Raw genomic sequence first — 24,601 nt, forward strand, 5'->3', positions numbered from 1 at the left:
GTGGGCACTTCACATTCTGGATTACCCTAACCCATTTGAACATTGCCCAGTGGATACAAAACTTTACTATTCTAGTTGAATAAAAATCATGTGATTAATAATTTTTCTTTACAGTTGGATTTCATGTCTGAACTGTTGCAATCGATCGACCACAAACTTGGAGCCAAACAGACACTCACTGGTGAAACTGATGTAAAAGTAGAAGGTATTATTCTTTGCGTTTGATTTTCCGTAACACTATTTTAGAGGCTTTTGTGTTTTCATTATCAAAATAATGATGAGTATGTTCATAATCAGCTGTTAAATACATGCTTTAGCAAGCTTTCAGTGTTTAGTGTAGGATGTTGTTTCAACCCCCATGGCTGTTTCAATACTACCTCACGTGACCTCGAAGTAACTGCTACACAGCAATGCTTTTCGTGAATTTGTTGCAGTCATAAAGTAATTCATCTGCTATATTTCTTCTTCAAAATACATTATTATATCATTATGCTTAAGGGAACTATCACTAACTAGCATATATTGTCCTTCTAGTTAGACGTTTAGCTATGGGACCTCAATCGTGTATAATTATATATGTGGCGGTCAGATTGATCAACCCTTAATACACTGTAGTGATTACTTCTACACGACCTGAACAGCCTGTTTTCCTCTGTTAGAGAGAACTAACAATCCAAGACTATCTGGTGCAAGCAAAATGGATTTTCCCTTCAAATGGGAAGTATTCTCCATCCATCTTATCAACATTTCTAGCTTATTTCTCTCACCAACGTTTACTATTTCGAGTTTCTACATATTTTACTTATAGGTGCCATGAGACATACCTGCAAAGTCACTAATTCTTTCCAATGAATATAGACCTGAAGCATAACAAACTTAAATTGTTTTTGTATATGAAGCGTTTTTCTTCTTTTGCATTTTTAACACCATGTTAGGTATTTTTTATTTAATTTAAATCTTATTCAAATGAATTGTGCATTTGTTAGATTTAATTATTTAGACCATTATATGCTATTATAATGTAACTTTATTTACTGGAATAGAGCCCAGGTCTGACCGATTTTTAAAAAATATGTTTGATGTAAACAATTTTATAAAGATAATGTTTCTAAAGGTGACCTAGTTCCTGGCATTGATTAAAAATTCAGTGATAGTTGTAGTAAACAATATTTCTTTTAAATTCTTTCCCAGAGTAAAAGTCATTGATTTCAGTTAAGACCATACTGGGATTACATAACAAATAACATGTGTTTATTGTTACAAACTTTTGGTTATTATAGAAGGATGAACTATTGACCTCCCTCTGGGCATCTTTTGCGTCTTGGTTCTACTTATTTTTAACGTTTTTGTCATTCGTGCCTTAACACTTGAGAAGTCAAGTTGTTTTATGTTTGGCCATTTTTATGCTAATTATTTTATTTTATTCAAATTATTTAGATTTCAAGTAATTGTTTTCCCTGGAAATACTAGTGCTCTAAATTAATTCTTACACAAAAACATTTATCGAAATGTATAGAGATTTCAAACACTGGAATAATATTTTCTGTGATTCAACAAGAGGCTGTTGATACTGCAGCAATTCAAAGGTTACAACAGACGTCATCATCTTCCATTTTGGATTTCATCGTGATTCGAACTCAGTTTCGCTTAGGAGTGTTTAAGAACAGGACATCTATTTTTTAATTTGTGGACTAATTCTGGATTTGTTTCGTAAAGCCGAAAGTTCTTTTTCTCATTTTTATCTTGTTTTCTAAGGAAATAAACTGTTTATGAACTTTTACAAAAACTTCTGTCTTTACTTTTTTCGTGATATTTTTTGTAAGAGCCTAAACACGTAACAATTAAATACCACCTATGCTATGTTACTTCTGCTAATAATGTGAAGTTTAGTGCTTCTTATTTACAGGTACTAAGTACGGTTTGTGTGGTAACTTATGAAGTTAGGTGAATATTATATAGGGTCTCTAAATATACTCTGTTTGGTAATGAATTGAACCTGCTGAATATCAATTACTATTTACACAGTTGATATATGTATATAGTATCTGTATATAATACTGCAAGTAGGCACTGCATATAATATTTGTAGCAATTATATTAAACTAAACGAATGCTATACTGGCACTATGTACAGTCTGTGTCAGATAAAATAATACTATTATGGTTGTCAAAATTAATAGTCAGAATCATTTGCCCTCACAACATTACATACCTGATAGTTATATTTTTCTTGCTAACATGTTAACGTACATATTATCCTGGATACAATATGCTGTAATGGGACAGATAACTTTAGATTGCTTAGCAGTGTCTTCTATCACCTGAATTTATCAATGCAAATTCTGCACTGGTCAGATATCAGTGTGTTGCATCATATGGAATCCTCAAGAAAAATCATTCATACATTTGCGCAATATGACATAGCAGCATGACTTGTCAGAACATACAGTGGGGTAACTCATGGCACTTACTAATGACGGACTTCCTAAATTCCCATTAGGAAGAGGTAACCAGACCACATTTGGTATGGATCATGAAACTGTATCCTTCCATGTGTTAGAAATCAGTGCCAACTTATGAAACAAATGTAGCAGAGAAACAACCAGGTGTAGGTACTTCATTATCATGTGTGACATAGGGATTATAGTTACACACTGGTACAGGGAATACCTCAACACATTCTGCAATGAAATTGGTTTCATGTTGTGGTTGATGTAGATATATGCATACATTGAGAAGATCTCGTTGATCGGAATAAATTTCCTGGATAGAAACTATTCAATCATTTCTCCTTTAGACAGTGAATGGTCAGTGCTAACCAAGCACATGGAAACAGGCAGTGTGACCAGTAGTATGTAGCAGACTTAGATATTCGTGAGGAAGTCGGGACTGGTTTTCCATCAATTTTCTAAGCGAAGGGAATAGATCTAATCATTATTGACATTTATTCTCACAAAGTGGGTAAATTCACGATTGCTTGGATTCACGTCACTTCTAAGTCAATCGAACCTATACAATTTGAGGATCAAACTAAGGTTGAATAGCTTTACACGTCGATTTCACTTAGGCGGCCTCTGTTAACCTTGTGAGGGAGGAATGTTTGTCAGTGGATGCCTGGCCTAGGCATATGAAGACCGTTGACTAGACAGCTAGGAACCCACCGTCTGCAAATGACACATTCATCCAAATTTCACCTCCATAGGGACGCTGCATTAAACACCTCAAAGATTTTGCTGGAACAACTTCAACATCTGTCGAGGCTAGATCTACTTGACGGAGAGTCTATTATGTCAAAAGGGCTTCCCAAGATCTCATGAAACAAACTACTATTAACTGTCTGTGGTTCCATATCCATAACACCATACAGTTAAGTTGGTACTAATTCAGGTCATGTAATCTCAGAAAATATGTGACGGTTATATCTTCAACATAGAAAGACTGTATTCCTATCACTAAAGGGATGACAACATACAAAATACCATTATTATATGAATGGAACAGAGCGTCCGTTGTGCATCCGTCAAACAGAAAGACACAGTCCTCATTTCTTTACTTACAAATTTGCAATATTTCTAGATGGATAGCTGCCAAGTGGATCAACCTGAAAGTAGACAATACTGGGATTCCAAGCGAGACAGATATCCTGGTCAGCCCCGATATTTATTGAAGGTTATAGTTACTGCATCATTCCGTAAGAGAGAGATATTTCAGTCTATGTAAAGGCCAGTTTACAAGGTTGAAAATCAAGCTACCACGCCACGATTTGCCACTTCTACACCAGTGTGTATTGGCAGCGGACCTCGTTATCGAAGGTGTGGTAAACAATACTACCATGTCTTCCCGCCACAACCTGAAGATAATGGACCTCAAACAGTTATAATGTCAAGTGCGGGCCATTCTGATTGATGTATTGAGAAACATGTTTATCTGATATCTACCCTTGTCCAATAGGCTGCAAATGCAGATTTACTGCTTTCTTTTCCCAAATTAATGACGTTTCAATGTTCAATATTAAAGGCAACAGTATTAATCCACCATTGAGTTAAAATATCATATTTATCATGTGATTTGATCTCCTAGTACCAGTGTCGCATCCTTTCATGGCTTTGTAAAAGCTGTAATGTGTCCTTTGGTCATCGTCTAACTTCAGCCTTCATACCAGAATCACGTGTTTAAGATGCTTGTCCTTCTTTCCCTGGCTTCAGCATCAGCGAGTGAACGTCATTTTGATTTGTTTTGATCATTTTTTATGGTTGATGTTATGCAGCTGCATTCAGATGGTCGCACTCCAACTTCGTTTCGTTCGATGTTGCACCAGAGGCAAGAAATGTAAGAACTGAGGCCGAATGTATATCACTCAAGTTATCAAACCATCGTTTTGGCAGTATAGAACCTCCAAATGACAACATATGTTAGATTCATTTGGCAGCTAATTATGGGGCTATACCCCTTTAATGCAGGAATATCCAGAAACATAATACTTAGAGGTAGGGTGCAAATTCTATTGAAATGTTATTTTGTTATGAAAAATAAATTTAATTATGAAATATTTACATGCTTGATTACCACATTTGTGACACTTGCAAGGAATATATGAGAGCAGTATAGTAAAAGCATGGTGAATATATTCCCTAAACTCACCCTATCCATGAAACAAGAGCAAACTACATTTTAAATAAGTATACGTCTTCATTCGTTTGTTAGATTCATTCATAATTAAATTCATATTTCAAACATATCACGTGAATTAAATAGATTTTAATGTAAATAGCTGTCATCATACTGACATACTTCATGTTCTTATTGACAATGTCAAGTCTCCTTGGGAAAATATCAGAGATAATTAGACAAAATATAGTAAACCAAGATAATTTTGTATGGAAGGATAGCTTGTTGTTAATGTCTGCATTCAAAATAACTTATCCAGCTTTCATGAAACAATGATTGCTTTGGTCCAAGAATGCACCTCACTTGGGTTGTTGTTGTTGCTTTTGTATGATAAAGGAGGCGTCAATTTGTCAATTTGCATTCAAAAGTTTATTGAACACTCACAGGCACATTTACACACACACACACAAACACACACACACACACACACACACACACACATATATATATATATATATATATATATATATATATATATATATATATATATATATATATATAAAGTACGTGTGTGTCTAATTTGAAAGTTGAAGAGAAAATATCATGCATCATGCTATAGCATTATAACAAAAATAATTATTCGTATCAATGTTTCATTGGCATAAAACGGAACACTTTTCTTGACTGATCTTGTTAATAATACGTTACTTTGAACTCTAACATCGTCTTGAAACTTAAAGAGGTACAAATTTACATAACAGTGTTTGTTTAGATGTAACTGACTGCATATTGTTTGTTAATATGTAGGTGATTTTGGGCTATGAATATATGCTGAGTTGCAAGTGTAATGTGATGCATACATCTTGAAACAGTACTGGTTATATGTTTTTTTAACCTATGTATATTTAATTAGACTGATATACTGTATATTACAAGTCGCTCCCCATAAAGTTGAAATCATTCCAACTACAGCGTATATGCTGTAACATTTTTGTATACAATGGACACAAACTAAACATGACCGCTCCTGTGACCTAAGTGGTTAGAGCGTCTGCATCGGATGCGGAAGGTTGCTGGTTTAAACCCAGTCATGCAAAGACTTATAAAATTGGTACTGGCTGGTTTCTTGCTAGGGGCTCAAATGATATATTAAAGAAACCCTGCTCTGCCATGCAAATGTTTCATTTAGGTGCATATTATATGTGGGCAATAAGTAGAGTGACGAAAGTGATAATATGAAGAATTGTATTAAAACTGAGGTTATATTTCAGATTGTATTAACTATTCAGTACAAATTTATTGAAACGTCATCAATTCAAAAGAAAGGGCTGGTAGTTAGATGTATTCAGAATTGATGTCTTTAAATGATAGATGGGAGTGGGTGTTTTGAAGTTAATTTACCTAAAACATCTGCTTCGTATTCTGCATAAACTAAGATAAAATAAATTTACTAGCATATATTTCTTCTTGTGCACGAAGAATATTTCGTATTTTTTTGTATTCTTGATTTTTTTCATTATGGCAGTTAATAATGTGGAGAACGAATTATCCTATTTGAATTGATATCATGTCTGTCATGTCATATGACATACTATGACAATGATATATCACCTGTCACCTGAACTGGTCAATGTCTATCCTGTACGGATCTTTCCCAGGGTGGTAGCTCTGTCTTATAGCACCTGAATTAGTTGTTGCAAGTCATAAACATATGGTCCAGAACACCCTCTGCTGTCTCTCTGCACAAGCAAATCAGTCAAAGTCAACGCAAATCTTGTACAGAACACCTAGCACACTATTCGGTTCAGGCAAATCCTAAACATTTCTGTTCCAGTAGCGCCTTCTATCATATGAAAAATAATGTATTTCCTGTACCGGTCATGGACGGACAGTATATCAGTGTTTCCAGTCACCTGAACTGACTTGATCAATGTACTTATAGGCTGTAGTAAACGAATAAACGGAGATAAATGATGATGATGATATTTGGAGCATTACCTTATCGTGAAACAAAACGTCAGTTATTATGTCAGGTTTTCGCTAATTCCTTATGATTCGCTTACTTTACATTACATTACCAATTGAGTGCTAAGAAGTTCAGACGTGATATCTCTCTTCTCTCGCTCTCACTCTCTCTTTCTCTGTATATATATATATATATATATATATATATATATATATATATATATATATATATATATGTGTGTGTGTGTGTGTGTGTGTGTGTGTTGATGGTAATTAACATGCATTTTTCGTGCAATTGCATTTTAATTGCTGCATCTTCTTTTCTATTATCTTGTCGAAATATCTAAGGCATTTAAAAACATTGCTTGCATTGTTAATGTTATCTTGTAATTTGTGTACAATCGAAATCTCTTTCATACATATATGCTGAATTTAGGAGGCCCTTCTTACTGTCAGTGGTCATGCCTTTCAGTCGAGCATTTCCTATGAACGTTTTACTTACCAACACTCTTAACAGTATTTATTCAAAAAAAGGTTGCTAAATTACTTTTGGTTATTTAATATACACACCGAAATTACTATAGAATGAATTTAAATAAATCGCGTAACTCGATTATGACTTTTTGTTTCTTTTCAGCTGGTGCACACTTGTCAAAATTTAACCAAACTTTAAATCTTATGTTTCATTCTAAGGTAATATCCCCATGTCATTGTTGTTTATTTATTTTAACTCCTTTCTAACAGTTTCTAAATACATCTCATTTCCATCTTATGTCATTCAAGTCTTCATTGACTTAATTGTTCATCTAAAATGTCAGGTGTTCGTTATTTCCTGTTGATTCACTTACTTTGAGCTAGGATAAAACCTGATGAAATCTTGCGCAACGATGAGCGTCTCGAATGGTCAGAGCTAATAAAAAAGTAACGATGATTTAGCGATGTGGTCTAATATTATCAACAACAGGACTCAATATTCCAAATAAAACGTTTCTGTGCCGCGTTATGATGCGTTGCCACTCTTTATCCTGACAATAGTATTGTTCTAAAATGGAATGAAGGTGTAGCCTGATAAAACACTCAAACTGGACAGATCATTTTAGGACAGATACTTTTAGAATCATTTATCCCGCAAACGTTTGCGCTGTGTCTAAATATGTCTTTATCGGCTTAATTTAGATGTGGAATATATTTCCCAACTACAGATAAAAGTAAGGAATTTTGCGTGAATTGTTAGGTCACCCTGTGCACTGCCCTATAATATATGTTAGCGACTGCTGAATAAGTGTGTTGTTTACGGTTTTGAAATGACAGTGGGGATCGGATTTATGTCAATGTACTACAATTGTTAATTTATTATTGTACTGTTTAACCTGATAATTTTATTTTATTATTGTATTTCAGACTAATGCCACTTATCTTCTGGCAAAATGGCTGGCTCATTCCTATGTCCTGCAACTCCATAGCGATCATATATACAAGGAACGTCCTGAACTCGGTGGCAAATCAGTGAATACCTGCTTCTGAGGACAATAAATCCATACCTGCTATGTTTTTTTTGTGCATAGGTTGAGCACGTTGCATGAGGTGCCTTTTATAATTGTCAGCACTATATGGTTTTAATTACCAAGAAATAAAATTGTAGCTTGAGTAGTATATAAATTGAATGCACTAAACTAAAGAGACATTCTTAGTAGCAGTCTTTACATTAACTGGTACCGATATAATAGATTATTTTATTGATCGATTGTGTATATTTGATATCATAGGCAAGCTAACTGCCTGTTTTGTATGTATAATACACGAATGTAGTTTTTTACCTCTGTTCTTTCTTCGTACGGTTCATGAATTAGAGTTTCTCGACAGCTATTTTCAGCGTAAAATTATACTCTCATTAGCCTCAGGTAATGAGGCTGGAAAATTTGTATTTACATTTTTCAAGTAAATTAATACATTGGATGTCATTTATCTTGCAGTAACAAGATTACCATAATCATAAATAACATTTCATGCCTAGATGCTATGATTATCCTGTGAAAGCTCTCAATGAAGAACACTCGTGGGATCTTAAGGTTTTCTTTTTTCTGAAATTTTCCCTTTGAAAAAGTTATAACTAGATTTGATATTAATAACAAGATGATTTTGTCGTTGTCGTTGATAAACTTGTTAAATTTGTATGGAGGTATAAGTTATGTTTCACAGCAGTTTCTCTTCCACATGCAGGAAAATATCGAATCTTTGCTAATACTCAGAAAACTTTATTTGAAAGGACTCAAAAAGGATTTTAAAATTATGTAGAGTTTGGACAGGTTCATTATTTAGAGTTTGGATCGTAATGAAGTAATATTGGTTAAATTGCTATAAGACCACGTTTTCTGTACTTAGTGGTAAATACTAGTTAAATTTCGTTCTGTTTATTTTCTGTTATATAACTAAATATCATGGTTTCACCTAATTGTGCATACACTGCAACTGTTTCAAACATCATTAATGGATAACGATTTTAATTGTTTTTCTCATCTAATGTTTATATGGAGACATATTTCTTTTAAGATGTCGGCAATTCAGTTATGAAAGAAAATGTTAATTATTTTACTTTTATTTGCTGTACATTTCAAAACATAATCAATAGAAAATTGCATGACAAATTAGACAATGCGGATCGTATTCTTGAAGACAACGTTATCAGCTCTTATGAATATATTGCTCATGTACAGTAAATCACTAAGAACATTTTTGTAAATGGTCATATTATGTTAATTTATTTCCTAATATATGCAAAGGTTCCGCTATACAGTTATTAAGAACATTTGCGAGAGTGACCAGTTTAAGGAGTAGTTCGCATTTGCAACATGCATGGAAAAAGAGTTTTGGTATGTCTGCATGCTGCTTTCATGAACTGTGACTGATATCGCTTTGTATGTAGTAACTGTGCAAACGTAAAGCAGATCGTTGATTATGATGGTTGTACCTGTGATCGAAAAATGAGATTGCGCTAGTTCAACGTACCCCATTGTAACAGTTTTTATAATAAGGAAAACGAATTTCACCAAGGTAGAAAACATTAGTTTCGGAATGTGCAAGAAATGTGTTATAAAATACATAGACTTTTATAAAACTGTTATTGTCATGTGTTTTCCAATTTACTTTTAACTCAATAAATTAAAAATGGCCAAATAGACCTAGCAGTCGTTTCAGAAGTTTATATCCATAGTAGGTATAAACACCAAGATCAATGGAATCAAAAGTTAATTTAAAAAGACTTAAAGCTATATAATTATGAATTTGTTTTGGATAGGGCATATAGCTCTTTTTTTAATAACCAGGGTAACAAATGAGAAAAACGTAGGGAATTCTTTTTCTTTAAAAATCAAACCAGTATTAAGTACTAAAAAGTAGAGCAAAACAAATGTAGATTGTTTTATAAAACACTTGTAATATGACTGTGATAAACTATATTTCGGCATTTAAATTTTTTGTGTGTTTTAAAGAGAAACTGGAAGCGTATATAACAGTTTTCAGTTCATATCAACATTTTCAGGTTTTGTTCAATATTCAATACAAATTTATTGAAAAGTCATCAACTGTCAATTCATAATTATTCACTTTTATTGAAGTGTTCTTGCAAACGCTTCATCTCATTTCAAACAAGTATTATGCCAGAAATGTAAAATCGCGAAATAATACATTTAAATATATATTTGTCAAAAGGTATGATACATAAAAGTTAGATGTGGACAGAGGAAGCTCATTCCACGAGTTACCTGTAGCTGGTGCACAACTGGCTCGGACAGTGTTTTAGTCCATATCGTACGTTTATTCAAATGAGACTACGGATTAAACACAATTAAGGCCATATTTAAATACTTGACAACTTTAATTTATATTTCTAAGCGTTTGCTTTTTAAAATTATATTTTGAGTTTATTGTATACAAGATAAAGATCTATACAATCATGTTTTAAATTGACAGACGTGCACATTAAAACTTAAACTACATAATACTGATTTTGCTGAATGTGTATACAAATTACAGTTATATAATTGCTCGCTCAGGTCTGCATGTTTTGATAGAACGTGGAACAATTTAAGTTATTTAGAAGATTCAGTTCCTCATTTGCCATTGTCTAAGTGGGCTTTCAATTGCTTTCTTAATAGACAGTGTCCTACAAAAAAGCCGCAAGAAAAGAAATAGAAGGATTTGCTTTCATTGATCCTTTCCGAAGCATATCAAGCATTGCGCAAAATCAAACACCTATTTAACCCAACAACCAATCTAATCCCAGTAAAAAGCAATTTGTTTGAGAACAGATGTGCTTGAGCTAGTGTTCAGTGACCGATATATACCCTAAGTGTTAGATCTAAAAGTGATATTAGCATTTTGCATTTTTGTTGAAAATCACTATTAAAACGTTTTGTTTCTACAATTTGAGCTTTTTCCGTGTATTCTGAACTTTCAGTTATGTATCTATATCCTGGTTATCGATCTGGTGAACTAGTTAGCCATTCAGTCAATAGCAACGAATATGACCGAGGTACGAATTGGTATTATTGGTATTAGTTGATAGCGCAACATTAGATGTTACAGTCAAGTACTCATATTAGATAGTCAATAAAGTCAGCAGTATTAAAGTAATAGTTCACTTTGCACTCACTTAATTCTGTAGAAAGCATGCATAATTACTAACTTAAGCACTAAACGTTCATTTTTTATGTCCATTTCTCGTAAGTTGTGTATAAGAATTGTATGGAAAAAATGAGGAAACAAACCCAAACAAAACCCGTTCTATTTAGTTGAAAAAGTCCAAAGAGGAGTTCCCCGAGTAGCAGAGTGGTTTAAATCGCTCGGCTTTACCAATCAGTGCCATGCCATTTCTTTATGCATGGGTTCGAGTCTCAAGCTTCTTATGGGTCGATGGTTCTTACCGGGGTTTTCCCCGGGTTTGTCATCAACCAGTTATACTGGCCATCATATATAACATTTGATGCTACGAAATGGCGTTCAATACCATAACAACAACAACAGCAACAACTAAAAATGTGGTGTGGGACTACGTCTGGAATGAATGATCTGGAACTAAGGACTGCCATGATGTGTTTCATGTGGGGCTTTGGAGGTTTAGGCACTTCCTGCACACCATGTTATTTTTGAATAAGAAAACGACAACCTGCATTACAAATTTTGACATCAGTATTACACTAACATTCTGCAAAAATTGTATCTCACTATGTTCGTCATTTTGTAATATATTTTACACATGAAAAGTCAGTAATACAATATTTTATCAACCCAATTCGTATATATCATACATTTATATTAGTATCTTGAACTCACTGATTGTATTAAGAAATCAGAAAGTAGTAACTTATGTAGGTTTTTGTCACTTCACAATAAAACCTTTTATTAATCTTCAGTTTATGCTACTCCATAATAAAATGATACTAGTTGAATAATTGTAGCTTTTCGTTTGCCAAGGCTTTTGACTTGTAAGATTTAGAACATATGCAATTGCATGTCATTTGTTACATTAGTACTTGTAGCGTCCGACTCGGATGCGGGAGGTCGTGGGTTCGATCCCCGGCCGAGTCATACCAAATACTTACAAAAACGGTACTAACAGCTGCCTCGCTTGGCGCTCAGCATTAAGAGGTTAGTGTTAGGACTGGTCGGCCCGGTGTCAGGATAATGTGACTGGGTGGGACATCATGCTACATGTCTGCGGCATGATGCCCCAGTGCTATACATCACTATAAACTGCCACATTGCAGACATCGTAGCGATATGACTGAAAAATTGTTAAAGCTACGTTAAAAATCCAAATCACAACAACAACAACAACAACAAGTACTTGTGTGAGATATTTTGTTCTGATATACATTATGTCTATGGATACTTCATATTTACCCCGTTTACATGACAGTGTTTTCCTTCAAGCCTTATTTGTACAACAGTTAAATGCATGTAATCCGTTTTGACTAAGACACATTAAGTGGTCAAAGTGTTCTAGTGAATTTCATGATTTTATTAATTGGAAAGGTTGAGCAACAAACATTTATCAAGTGTCATGTTTTGTTTTTCGATACGTATACAGCTAAATTATAAATGGGGAAGTAGTTGAATGAATTGACAGTGTATATAAGATCCTATATACGATTTCAGATGCAAATTGTTATTTTGTTGTACCATAACTACAATAAGTCTTTACACAGCAAATCTAAAATAAAATTTTTAATAGAGCAAAATGATAAAATTGAGCAAGCAATTATTTTATGACTCTTCATATGTAACCAGTGATGTCTACTTACTGATTACAACGTTACTTTTCTATTATTCATGTTATTTGCTACATTTTTAACCCCTGAGTAGATGATTGCTTGCTGTACATAATTTATTATTGTGTAATGAGGTTTAGTTTCCAGTCGCTTGCATGATACAATCTGATGATGATGAAATTTTTGTTATTAGCACATAGTTCGTAGACTTTACATTCAATATTTCCGGGCTAGTATTTTCACAATGGAAGCATGTCACGTTTCTGTGAGTTTTATTCACCCCTGTGAAATCAATGTACATCAATGATAACAGCTAAATGAATATAACCTAGTACAGGCAAATACATTCTATTCACATTAATTCATTATGCACATCTTCCATATCCATAAGCCATTCTTTATCTCCAAAATCTCAGACTGGAGAATGGCTGAGGTATAACCAGTAAATGTAATGATGCGACTATTGACAATATACACAGATGATTATGCAGACTGATTTCCGTCGTACACTCACCAAGGGTCAAAAAAAATAGAAAGCTCTTCAGATCAGTATATATGTCCAGTAATAAAGCATTACTTATCTTAGATCCTCGAGATATTATTAGAAAACATCACATGTTTAAATTAGTATTCATGCACTTTATTATTGGGAACAGGTGGAATTTATCTAGGTGCTTACATGTATGTTATGCATGTAAGTAAACTCGTTTGTTGAGACTTCCTTTATAATATGACATACTAGTATTTATGGACAAATCATGTAAAACATTTATGTAATGCATGTGACTAATCTCCATTTTTGATAAGTCTTTTATAATATGTAATATTGGTGTTAAGTGAGAAATCATTTACAAAAGAAAAAGAATTTGGCATAGGTCTTGTACAAAGGCACATAAAATCAACATCCAGTCAATTAAATTCAATGAGTTGTATTGAATTGACTATTTTTGGTAATTGTACACCTGTATACAAACTATCACAATGTTTGATGTATTTTTAATTGTATAAAAATGTGTGCTATAAGTATAATTGTAATTAATTTAGCAATAATGTTTAGCAATAATGTGTGTAGATTTGAATACACATGGTTTTCTGAGTTTCCCCTATTTCACTGAGTGTGGATAACTAGAATTAGTAATTCTGAATATCCAAGTTGTTTTCGCAATTATGATTTGTTGTGACACTCCTGCTGTTAATGTCCTGCATTGTTTACTTTTGAAATCATTTTTAAACTGTCAATGCTGTTGTGTGATCTAAATGTAATATTCTTCTCTCTATGTTTCAATACTTTGCAAAAGGCTAAACATTTTATTGTGTCGTATAGATACCATTAATAAGCAAAATTGCTGAATATATAGTAGGGATCCATTTTAAGTCTTAAATCTACGAAGCAAGCTATTTTGTTAGGGACAAAATTTGAAAAATGTAACTACAACTTTGCTTTAGCGGATGTACATCCACGTCTATGTTAGTTTTAGTAACGGTAAAAATCAGTACAGGTATTAATAACTGTAGGATGGCAGTGGGTATCAGTAACAAAACAATGAAACTGGCAATATAAATCATTCAACAACGAATATTTACTATATTTTCAAGCTAAGTTAATGATAAAAGAGACCAATGTATGCAATTACACACTGAGCCTTGATTTATTACTTTCAAACTGAATTAATAAAACATGGGTATTCATTATAATAGGTGCTGGTAGAGAAAGAGTAACTGTTTACGTGAAATAAGATCAAGAACAGGTTAACCATATAGTACAAAACGTTATTGTTTACAAGAGTTACCTGATCTCGTGAGGAAAGGTATATTGTAATTATGAAAGCGCCCACATAAATATAAGAAAGTTAAGGCAGCAATAATAACATTATCTCATCTTTACAGACCTTCTGTTGCAATAAGTGCTTCTTGTTTCCTTTGTCCCTCTTGATATGTGTGTCACCCAATTCTGGAGGGAGACGGACCGTTTCCACTGCCTTTCGGATGCTAAATGCAACACTACAAAGAATAGCAATTGCATTTTCTTTTCAATTTGTTTTCTTGATTTGAAACTAAAGTATATGCGTTTTTGTTTATTTTTTATTGTTTAAAGTAGTAGTTTTCATTATAATAATGGATACATTTTTTGCATTTTTTCAAATAGACTTTTTAGCACGGTTTGTAACATGTTTCAGTGAGGCTATGGGATTACTAATTTTCTTACACTTTCTAAAGATACTATTTTAGAACATATTTTGTTAGTTTTTCAAAGTGGCTATGCAAGTACACGTTTAACTATATTTTCAGAGAAGCGACGGTTTATACTTTTGATTCATTCTTTCAAAGAGACCATACTAGTACACGTTTTGTTACATTGTCAAAACAGTTATAAGAGTACAAATTTTGCAGATTGCAAATGATGAATTGGTCCTGCTCACAGAACACTACAAATCCGTTAGAGGGAACGTTTTGTCTATGGATTTCTAATGGAGACCAAATATAACTCTTCAGGTTATTTGGATAGACATGCTAGTAGAAAATATTGTAATCGTACAACAACATTTTAATAATAGCTTTTTAAAAACAAAATTGACTGAAAAAAATAAATAAAATTCTTCTAGTACTACAGTACATTACTATTTACAACCACCAGGGTTGAATTAGTGTTGAATACTTGTTTAGATGCTTAAACAATATAGTCATTTTGTGTTTTGTTATGATCTAACCTAATTAAACATACTAATATTTTTAACAAATGCTAACATTGTTTGATCAGTTTCAAATAAAATTAAATAGTAAAATTAAATAGTGTTCTTGGTTCTGTTTAGTAGAATTTGATTATTTAGTTTATGTAAGAAACACAATATATAGATTCAGCAAAAGACCAGATAACCATGTTACCTATATTCCTGTTAGTAAATCCACAAAACATTTGACATCACTAATATATTTTCAGAGCCAGATTCGTAACAACAATTCAATGGAAAAATTTCAAATACCAGTTTTAATTTAATGAAACACACGGCCCTTACTATTTATGAAACATGGATTGCAATTAATCATCACAGTGAATCTGACCCCAAATGTAGCATATGAACGTGGAGAGGAAAAAGCAACCTCCTAATTTCTAGATATTTAAATATGATTTTGTGGCCACTCACTATGATGCATGGAGCTATCTAATAAACATAATAACCTTGAGAATATTGTCATTACCTGGCCGCTAATTTGTTAAAATCAACATTTCTCCTTGGTTATGTATACGTCTTTGTTCGTATTCTATAGGTTAACCTGAAATTTATACGGATCACTACTTCGTATGCTAACATATGCACTATCAGTAAATCATGAGAAGGCAAGCAAGGCTGGTATTTGGGTCCCTTAATGACGCCCTTAGGATGGGTCCCTTGGTACTAACTGAAATGTTGTTCATAGCCTAAAGTATTATAGACTTACTAGACATTACAATATATAATCATCATGAGTGCGTGTGGGTGTGCCCCACTCGATAAATTAATAATCCCACTTTGCCGGAATTAAGCCGACGTACATGACTGAATGGGCAAAATATGTCTATATTTAAAGATCTGTTCATCTACTATACAATTACATATGTATTAGGTTCCTAAGTTCCTGATGAAAAACAATACCAATCTCCTGCATACCCTTAGTCGCCATCTTCGGTTCTTTACTTGGAATACATTGAGATCGCTCATACATGACAAAATATACAGCTTCTCCAAATACTTATGGCTAAGTTACTTATGCAGCAATCGAAGACCAGTGGATCCCTCAAAACCCACTAGAAACATGCCTAGGGTCATAGTATAGAACAAATTCATAGCTCTAATATATACATCTGCATAAACTTCACACGAGACGGGGTAAATAAAGTACAATACATAACAAAAACACATTAGGTCGACAGTCCTCCTCGTAACCATTATCTAATGTTAGAATTGTATCTGTAGTATTTTACAATTGGTATTGTCTGTCTTCGAATAGTATGACATGACTTGTATTAGATGAATTTGCCCCATCTGTCTACACACTGTTCCTTTCCATGTTGGTCTGCATATGCACTAAATGTCATGCACATTTCGCAATATCTTCCAAAATATATATATATATATATATATATATATATATATATATATATAAACATCACTCGATACATTATGAATAAATTCATAGCACTAAGATTGATTCTAATCTGGTTAGTGTGTAGATTGTATAAAACAATTTGCAGATAATAAGAATCAAATTGGCTGGTTGAATCTGGTAACTGTGTCAAAACATGTGTAGACCGACTCGTTAACTCAGTTGAAAAAGTATTAGGTCCGACATCCACCCATACCATTCTGGGTCGACTGCCTCATTGTGTCCTTCAAAAGAACACAAGTCCCACTTCTTGTTAAAACTGCTCGAGTGCAGTTACGAAAAAGGACCAACAAATTAAGCTGTTTCAATAGCACAACTCTAGTGCTTGATAGCTTTGACTAGAAGTTATATCGATACATAGAATCAACTATCGATCGTTTTTAGTTTTAGCCAGTTGCAGATTGTAATAGTGATTTCACTTCCAAATATCAGCTGCAGGAAAAGTGATCCAATGCAGAAACTAGTTGCCAACGTTATTTATTTCAAAACTTATATAGACGTTTGTGTTCATACGAAATCAGTCTATTACGTGTTCCAGCAGCAACCTTCATAAACGTCCCTGTGGTTTTATATCCCGTCGGTCTTGGTAATACCTTGAAATAAGGATTGATATTCATTTTGATGTCACCGAGTTTCACGAGATTCTAAGTATGGGCTGAAACAATGTTATTAAGAGCAAATAAAAGTTCAAATGAAACAGTACATGCTCATAAACCTGCTGATTTATATATTGTTTGTAAAGTTAGTATACGTGCTCTATCTCTTTATTTCCATCTCTCTCTCTGTCTCCCATTGTGTTTTGTTTTCTTCTTGAAATTGTATGTCTTTTGATGTAGACCTATTAATATATTTTATTTATTTTGGTGGTGGTTTCTATAGATCTTTTTGATACATTTTAGTTTGGATGTGAACTATATCTATTATACAAAGAGCGAAACCAAACATCGTCAGTATCAAACAGCCCATTCTTTGGTACTTGTGTCAGGCACATATGCCTGTTGTATCTGATGGCCTAGAGTAGTCGTTTACATTAAAACTCTTTGAAATGGTGACTTGATCAATTTCCTTCTGCATTCAAGTCTAAAATATTTTCGGCATCGTGTGTTCCCTCTTGGTTCCTTCCAAATTTTGCCATCCCTTTAATGTTACTCCAGATATTCTTCCCAATCGGAAGTTATTTTCAATTTTATGTTAAAGTTATTTAATTGGATACCACTAGGTTATTGCCAATGAATAGTCTTCAGGGCATACATTGGTATTATTCTAACCCTATTGTTGAAATACGACTGGATTTCTGTTGGTACCAGCTATATAAAGCTGAATACGTACAGATCACCGACTATATGTGGGAAGTGTTTATGATAATGGTAGATATACATGTCAAATAATTTGAAATAGGATTAGTTAGTTGTTTTAGTTTCTTTGCTTGTTTATTGTGGTACATGGCGCGAAGTTTTAGTATACTTGAAGTAGGAATATTCATTTTCGAAAAGCTAAGTAATTATTGAAGCTAACGTCAAATCACTAAAAACACCATACAAGCATGAAATTGGAGATTTACCTTGTGAGGTCATAATATGCTTAGAGGAGACTTTAAGTCCTTGGAAATGGGGAAACACGCATATCGGTACCGGGTATGAAAACATACTCAAATTGGTTCAGTTATATCAATATTTATTAGCAACAAAGCCCTACCTAGGCGATCTTGATTTCAACCTTTCTTGGACATTTTCTAGTCAGAGATCTGTTCCAACAGCACACAAAGTTATCAATAAATCCGTCTAGCCGATTTCGAGATACCGGAGGGTTATATAGAATACGTGGAGGGGCTGGTACAACGCATTCGGTAAGAAGAGTATATCTTATGTATACAGTTGGGCCATTAGTTCCCTCTTTAAAGAATTTCGACATGGGCCCTTCTTTGACATTTTATCTATCGGGAAGAGGTTCGAGCGACGAATTTCATCTATAAGAATCAATGACATATTGGATAATCGATGTGCACCAACTATGAAAAATATGCACAATTAAAATTGAACGAAGAAATAGATTGTAATTATTGAACCCTTACTTACAAGGTTTTGTTTTCCACACTTCCTGGACAGAATCTAGTGAGGGAGCTGTTCTAACAGAAAGTGTGTATCCCTTACCTTTTAAAAGTATTCCAATGCCTTATGGGAAGTAGGTTCATTTTGAGATCCTTTACGTTTGCGTAGTTATTTTTTAGAGCTTAGTGGATGTTTTCTATTGTCATAGGTTTCACATCCAATTACCATTGCTCAACATTTGTATTTCTCGTTACGTCGCCCCGTCTGGTATTTGATCAGACTGATTGTTTTAAAAAATTCCACTTCACCTGAAGTTATGCGTTGATATCTTTCCTACACCTTTACCTCTTCCTCAAACGGTTGAAGAAATAAGTCTATCTCCACTGGGTTCATTTCGAGCAATACATTGGAAACATCACTGTAACAAGATAACCGGGTGGGATATTTCGGATTAACAACAGAACACGTTTTGACGACACAGATATATGGTTTAATGTGGCGATTTATATGAGTAGTGGATTATGAAGATGTGTGCGTATTTATAATCCAAATATTGGATCTATTTAACATGAAAAACGCACAGTTTCAAAGATGGAAAAAATATATACAAATAAATTAGTTCAGTAACCCTAAAACACAGGATAAATGATTTCACAAATGATTCAATAATGGAAAGATGAATATAGTTCACTCAGATAGTAAACGATGCAAGTCTTTACACATAGTAAAAAAATGTATTCGCTCAGGTAGCGAAATTATGTCACTAAACAAGAACGGATATACAATCTATCCTTCCAGTCCTGAATAATACACTGGGTCTTACTAACCCAAAATTAGCATACAGCTAAAAATACATGTGTGGAGATGCACTCCGTCACCCGTGCACCATATCCGCTCCACAGCTCCTCTGAATCAATTTCAGAACCAATATAGACTCCGGACCCTCGGAATACTAGGATCACTTGAAATATTAGACCCTCCGGACACTTGAAATATTAGACCCTCCGGACCCCTGGTCCTTTGACGGCTCTACAGCTGGATCACCTTAGTCACTCTTGACATTCCGGACGCTAGACATTAGACGCTCCGGCACCTTAAACGCTCCGGACACACGGACGTTTCTACCCTCTGACAACACCCGACACCCCGGATATTCCTACCTTCAAAACACTCACTTGAAAATATACCCGATACAGTGTACTAAACTTGATACAGACATAACGTAAGGACGTTATACATGGTAAGTTAAAAAGATTATATTATAATGGCAATTACAAAACAGAGGTTCAATAGTAAACCTAACCCTGCTTGATAAGACAATAGTAAACAATTCTTTTTAAAAAAAATGTAGCTTTACATTACCAATATAAGTCCTGCACTACGTCGCAACAAGAATAAAAAAATGCACGCATTATGGTATGTAAAGAAAACTATAACAAACATGCAAAGGCAAATATGGTAATACACTAGTTATCACTTAAAACCCAAAAATTACCTACCCCTACAGCTGGAGTTGTGCGAATCCTTTTAGCAGGCCGCTTGCTGACAAAACCATTAGTATTGTAAAGGTCCTTTACATGTAGTGACGTATTTATACCTTTAGCATTTTCGTTATTCTTTATCAAAGGCACCTTGCACGTGTGGCACAGTACGAATCGTACTCACGATTTCGAAATACATAGACCATATTATAATCACCCTCGGGTATCGTTGTACAGAGAAAAGAAACAAAACCCGAGTACATGTATTTAATTAACAACCTTTACACCATTCCGTGACAATACCTCCCCCCTGAAAAAAGTGGTATCACTTTTAGAACAATCACGGAATGTGAACAATGAATCATTATTAAAACTTCCAATTTTCAGACCGAACGAAATGATTTGCTACTTACACCCTACTTAAAAAATCAGCTCGCACATTTTCTGACCCTCGAATTGCCTCGATTCGAAAACTGTATGGTTGCAAAGACAATTCCCAACGCATCAATCTTGCGTTGGTGACCTTTGCTTTATTCAAATATAAAAGCGGCTGATGGTCCGTTTGCAAGGTAAACTCCCTCAAAAAGATACGTATGGAATTTTCCTATTCCCCATACTAAACCTAGGCATTCCTTTTCAATCACGGAGTACTTTTTCTCTCTAGGGAGCAATTTCCTACTTGCATAAGCAATGGGCAATTTCATCCCCCCTTGCTCCTGTAGCAAAACAACCCCAAGACCCGTATCGGACGCATCAGTCCTCAGTACAAAAGGTTTATCTATTTCCGGCAACTTTAAAATTGGTGCACTTACCAGTTTGTGTTTTAGAGTGTTAAACGCTTTTTCCTGGCATACACCCCATGAAACTTTATTCGGTTGCCCCTTCCTAGTCAAATCCGTTAATGGGCTGGCAATAGCCGAAAAGTTGGGGACGAATTTCCTGTAGAACCCGATTAGACCTAGGAAAGACCTTACTTGTTTTTTTGTCTCTGGTCTAGGGGCATCCCTGATTGCTCCTATTTTATCTGGATGAGGTTGCAACTGGCCTAGTCCACTTACCAGATGTCCCAAACATTCCAGACTGGAATACCCTATGCTACACTTAGTAGGCCTAACTGAAAGATTTGCAATGTGAAGTCTATCGAACAGATCGCGTAATACCTTAACATGTTCATCCCATGTATGAGTGTAAACACAGATGTCGTCTACGAAGCTGTCGACGTTTTCCGTTCCGTTTAATAATTTGCGCATGAGACGAACGCACGACGCACCGGCGTTGACTAAACCGAAAGGCATAACTTTAAATTGAAACAGTCCTTTGGGAGTCGCGAATGCCGTTAACTCGCGGACATTATCGGCGATGGGTATCTGCCAATATCCCTTGCTTAGATCTAATTTGGAAATGTATTTATGACCTGCCAATTTTGAAAATACACTTTCCATATCTGGCATTGGTTCTGCATCAAATACGGTGATCTTGTTTAATTGCCGAAAGTCGATGCAAAACCGGTTGGTCCCGTCTTTCTTTCTGACTAACACCACGGGGGACGAGTATGGGGAGTTTGAAGGTTCGATCACTCCCTGGTCTAACATTTTCATCACTTCTTCGCTGATTGTCTCCCGTGCATTAAAGGGTATCGGATATCCTTTAATCCTGATAGGCTCAGTGGTATTCAATTTGATCTCGTGTCGAATTAGACCCGTACAGCCTGGTCTGTCCGTGAACACATCTGGATATTTGGACAAAACCTCCATAATCTGTGTACGTTGACCCTCCGATAACTCAGGGCATACATTTATCTGGTCAATACTTTCTTTACCAACGTCCATGGGGTATTCAAGGGGTATTTCTGTGCTGGAGACGAATTCCGCTTCGTCACCAGACCTATCCTCTATCACCGCAACGCATACTACATTCAAAATCCCTTTATCAATCGTTTGTCCAGGTCTCGCTACGTAGAGTTTAAGCATATTGGCATGAAATGTCTTGGACTTCCCCTCCATATCAATGATATAATCCATTTCGCCTTTCACCTGTCTGACTTCATATGGCCCTTTCCATTGGACTAGCAGCTTGTTGTTATTCGTTGGGAGAAGCACCAACACTTGATCGCCTACGTCAAATTTTTTACTCCGAGTTCCTCGGTTGTAGTACTTGGCGTACCTACGACTAGATTTCGCGAGTTCGTCTTGCGCCATTTGACAAGTACTTTCTAATCTTTCGCGCAAATCAACTACGTAATGGTGTGTGGTCTTAACTTCTTCGTCCGCGACCTCGTCTGTCCACAGTTCACGAAGTATTCGCATAGGACCACGAACTGTCCTACCGAACTGTTCAAACGGGGAGAAACCCAAGTTTTCCTGAGGAACCTCACGATATGCGAACAGAAGGGCGTTCATATATCTATCCCAATCCTTCGGTCTTTCCGCACACATTCTCCGCAACATTTGCTTCAATGTGCCGTTGAATTTCTCGACCAATCCATTGCACATAGGATGGTAAGGTGTTGTGCGTAACTGTTTAAGGGACAACAACCTACTAATTTCTACCATAAGATCTGAGGTGAATTGCGCTCCACAATCCGTAAGAACCTCTTCGGGCACTCCGACCCTGCTGAACATGTCTACGAGCGCTTCGGCTACACATTCGGTTTCAATTGATGGCAAAGCTATGGCTTCTGGATATCTGGTAGCGTAATCTACCAGTGTCAAGATGTTTCGGTTTTTCCGATCTGTATGCGGAAATATTAGTCCTACAATGTCGATGGCTACTCGTTTGAACGGAGTATCTATCAAGGGCATCTGACCTAACGGTACTCTAGTTACCCTGCCTTTAGAGATCGTCTTCTGGCAAACGTCGCACGAGTGACAGAACCGAGCTATGTCGCTATTGACGCCAGGCCAATAAAATTCTCTTAATACCCTATCCGTTGTTTTCTTTACGCCTAAACGACCTGCCATACTCGACTCGTGCGCGACCTTTAATACATGTGCCCTAAATTTCTGGGGAACCACTAATTGCAAGGACTTTCTATCCGATGTAGAGTATTCCCTGTACATTAAACCCTTTCGAACAAGGAAGTGAGAGGAACCCCCGTTCTTACACTTTTTCACGGTACCCGTTAATGCCTTCTCAGAGGTTGCACGTAAAGACGCGTCACGTTTTTGCTCATTTTGGAATTCTTCGCGGGATATATCAGTAATGGCTTTCGGTACTTACGCAAAGGTTTATTTTCCTCCTTTACCTGAGCCCTAGTTTGCACTGCCTGGATGATAGGGAATCGGAAATCTGCTATGGTTGGAAGTCTAGAACCCGGTACGTTGCCAATCGTCAGTTCATAGATCGGGTTGGCTACGCATAAAGCTTCCACAGTCCCGGTCAAAAAAGGTGTATCTATCATTATCCTTGCAACTGGAACGTGGTCGATTGTCTGGTCAAGCAACATGCAAGGTGATTTAAACCCAAGCAATTGATCATCGCGGACTAAGCTCCGTTTCACGACTACAGTAGTGCATCCCGTGTCTCGTAGAACGGTGACTTCTTGTCCGTTAACAGTGCCGTTTGCGGTCGGCACCCGTGCCTCTGGAAAAATACACGTGCCGATTGATTGGATCACATCGCGACTGGTCTCTGAACGCACCACCGGTTCACGCACTGCTTTCCGCTTAACTTGCTGGGAAACATTACGTTTTCCATTTACCGATCTTCTGCCTCTAATGGCTACCGCTACTTTCTGGACTGGTCCCTTCCGCTTAGGACAATAGTGGGACATATGACCCACTTCCTTGCAAATGAAACATTGCATGTCGCTCCGCTTCCCCTGGTTACTCCTACCAGATTTTTCAGGTTCCCTGGGTTTTCTGTCGTTGACCTGATTCCCACCTTTGACATCTCGCGTGATGACATTCTGCGAACCTCCCCGAGCTTCGGCGAACAAATCCGCCTGTGTGGCCATTTCATGTACATTTGTGAAGGATCTTTCCTTCAAGAATAAATATAACTCCTTGCCACAAGTTGTTAACAATTGGTCACGAAGCAAAAAATCGACAAGACCCTCAAATGTCTTGACGACTTTACCACATTCCAC

At 35.6% G+C, this 24,601-nt stretch overlaps 1 protein-coding gene across 1 annotated transcript in view; it reads left to right on the plus strand.

Moving 5' to 3' along the window:
• Nucleotides 1–15,630, plus strand: part of LOC149771151 (uncharacterized) — a 28,982-nt gene extending 13,352 nt beyond the window's left edge. The window contains exons 4-5 of the mRNA XM_089948812.1: nt 115–205; nt 7,975–15,630. Coding sequence (XP_089804938.1) covers nt 115–205; nt 7,975–7,979 — 96 coding nt within the window. The 3' untranslated portion in view covers nt 7,980–15,630. The remainder of the gene's footprint in view (nt 1–114; nt 206–7,974) is intronic.
• The last annotated feature ends 8,971 nt before the right edge of the window (nt 15,631–24,601 follow it).

The sequence above is a fragment of the Sinohyriopsis cumingii genome, unplaced genomic scaffold, assembly GCF_028554795.1.
Source record: "Sinohyriopsis cumingii isolate HCF-2022 unplaced genomic scaffold, ASM2855479v2 utg002106l, whole genome shotgun sequence".
Lineage (NCBI taxonomy): Eukaryota > Metazoa > Mollusca > Bivalvia > Unionida > Unionidae > Sinohyriopsis > Sinohyriopsis cumingii.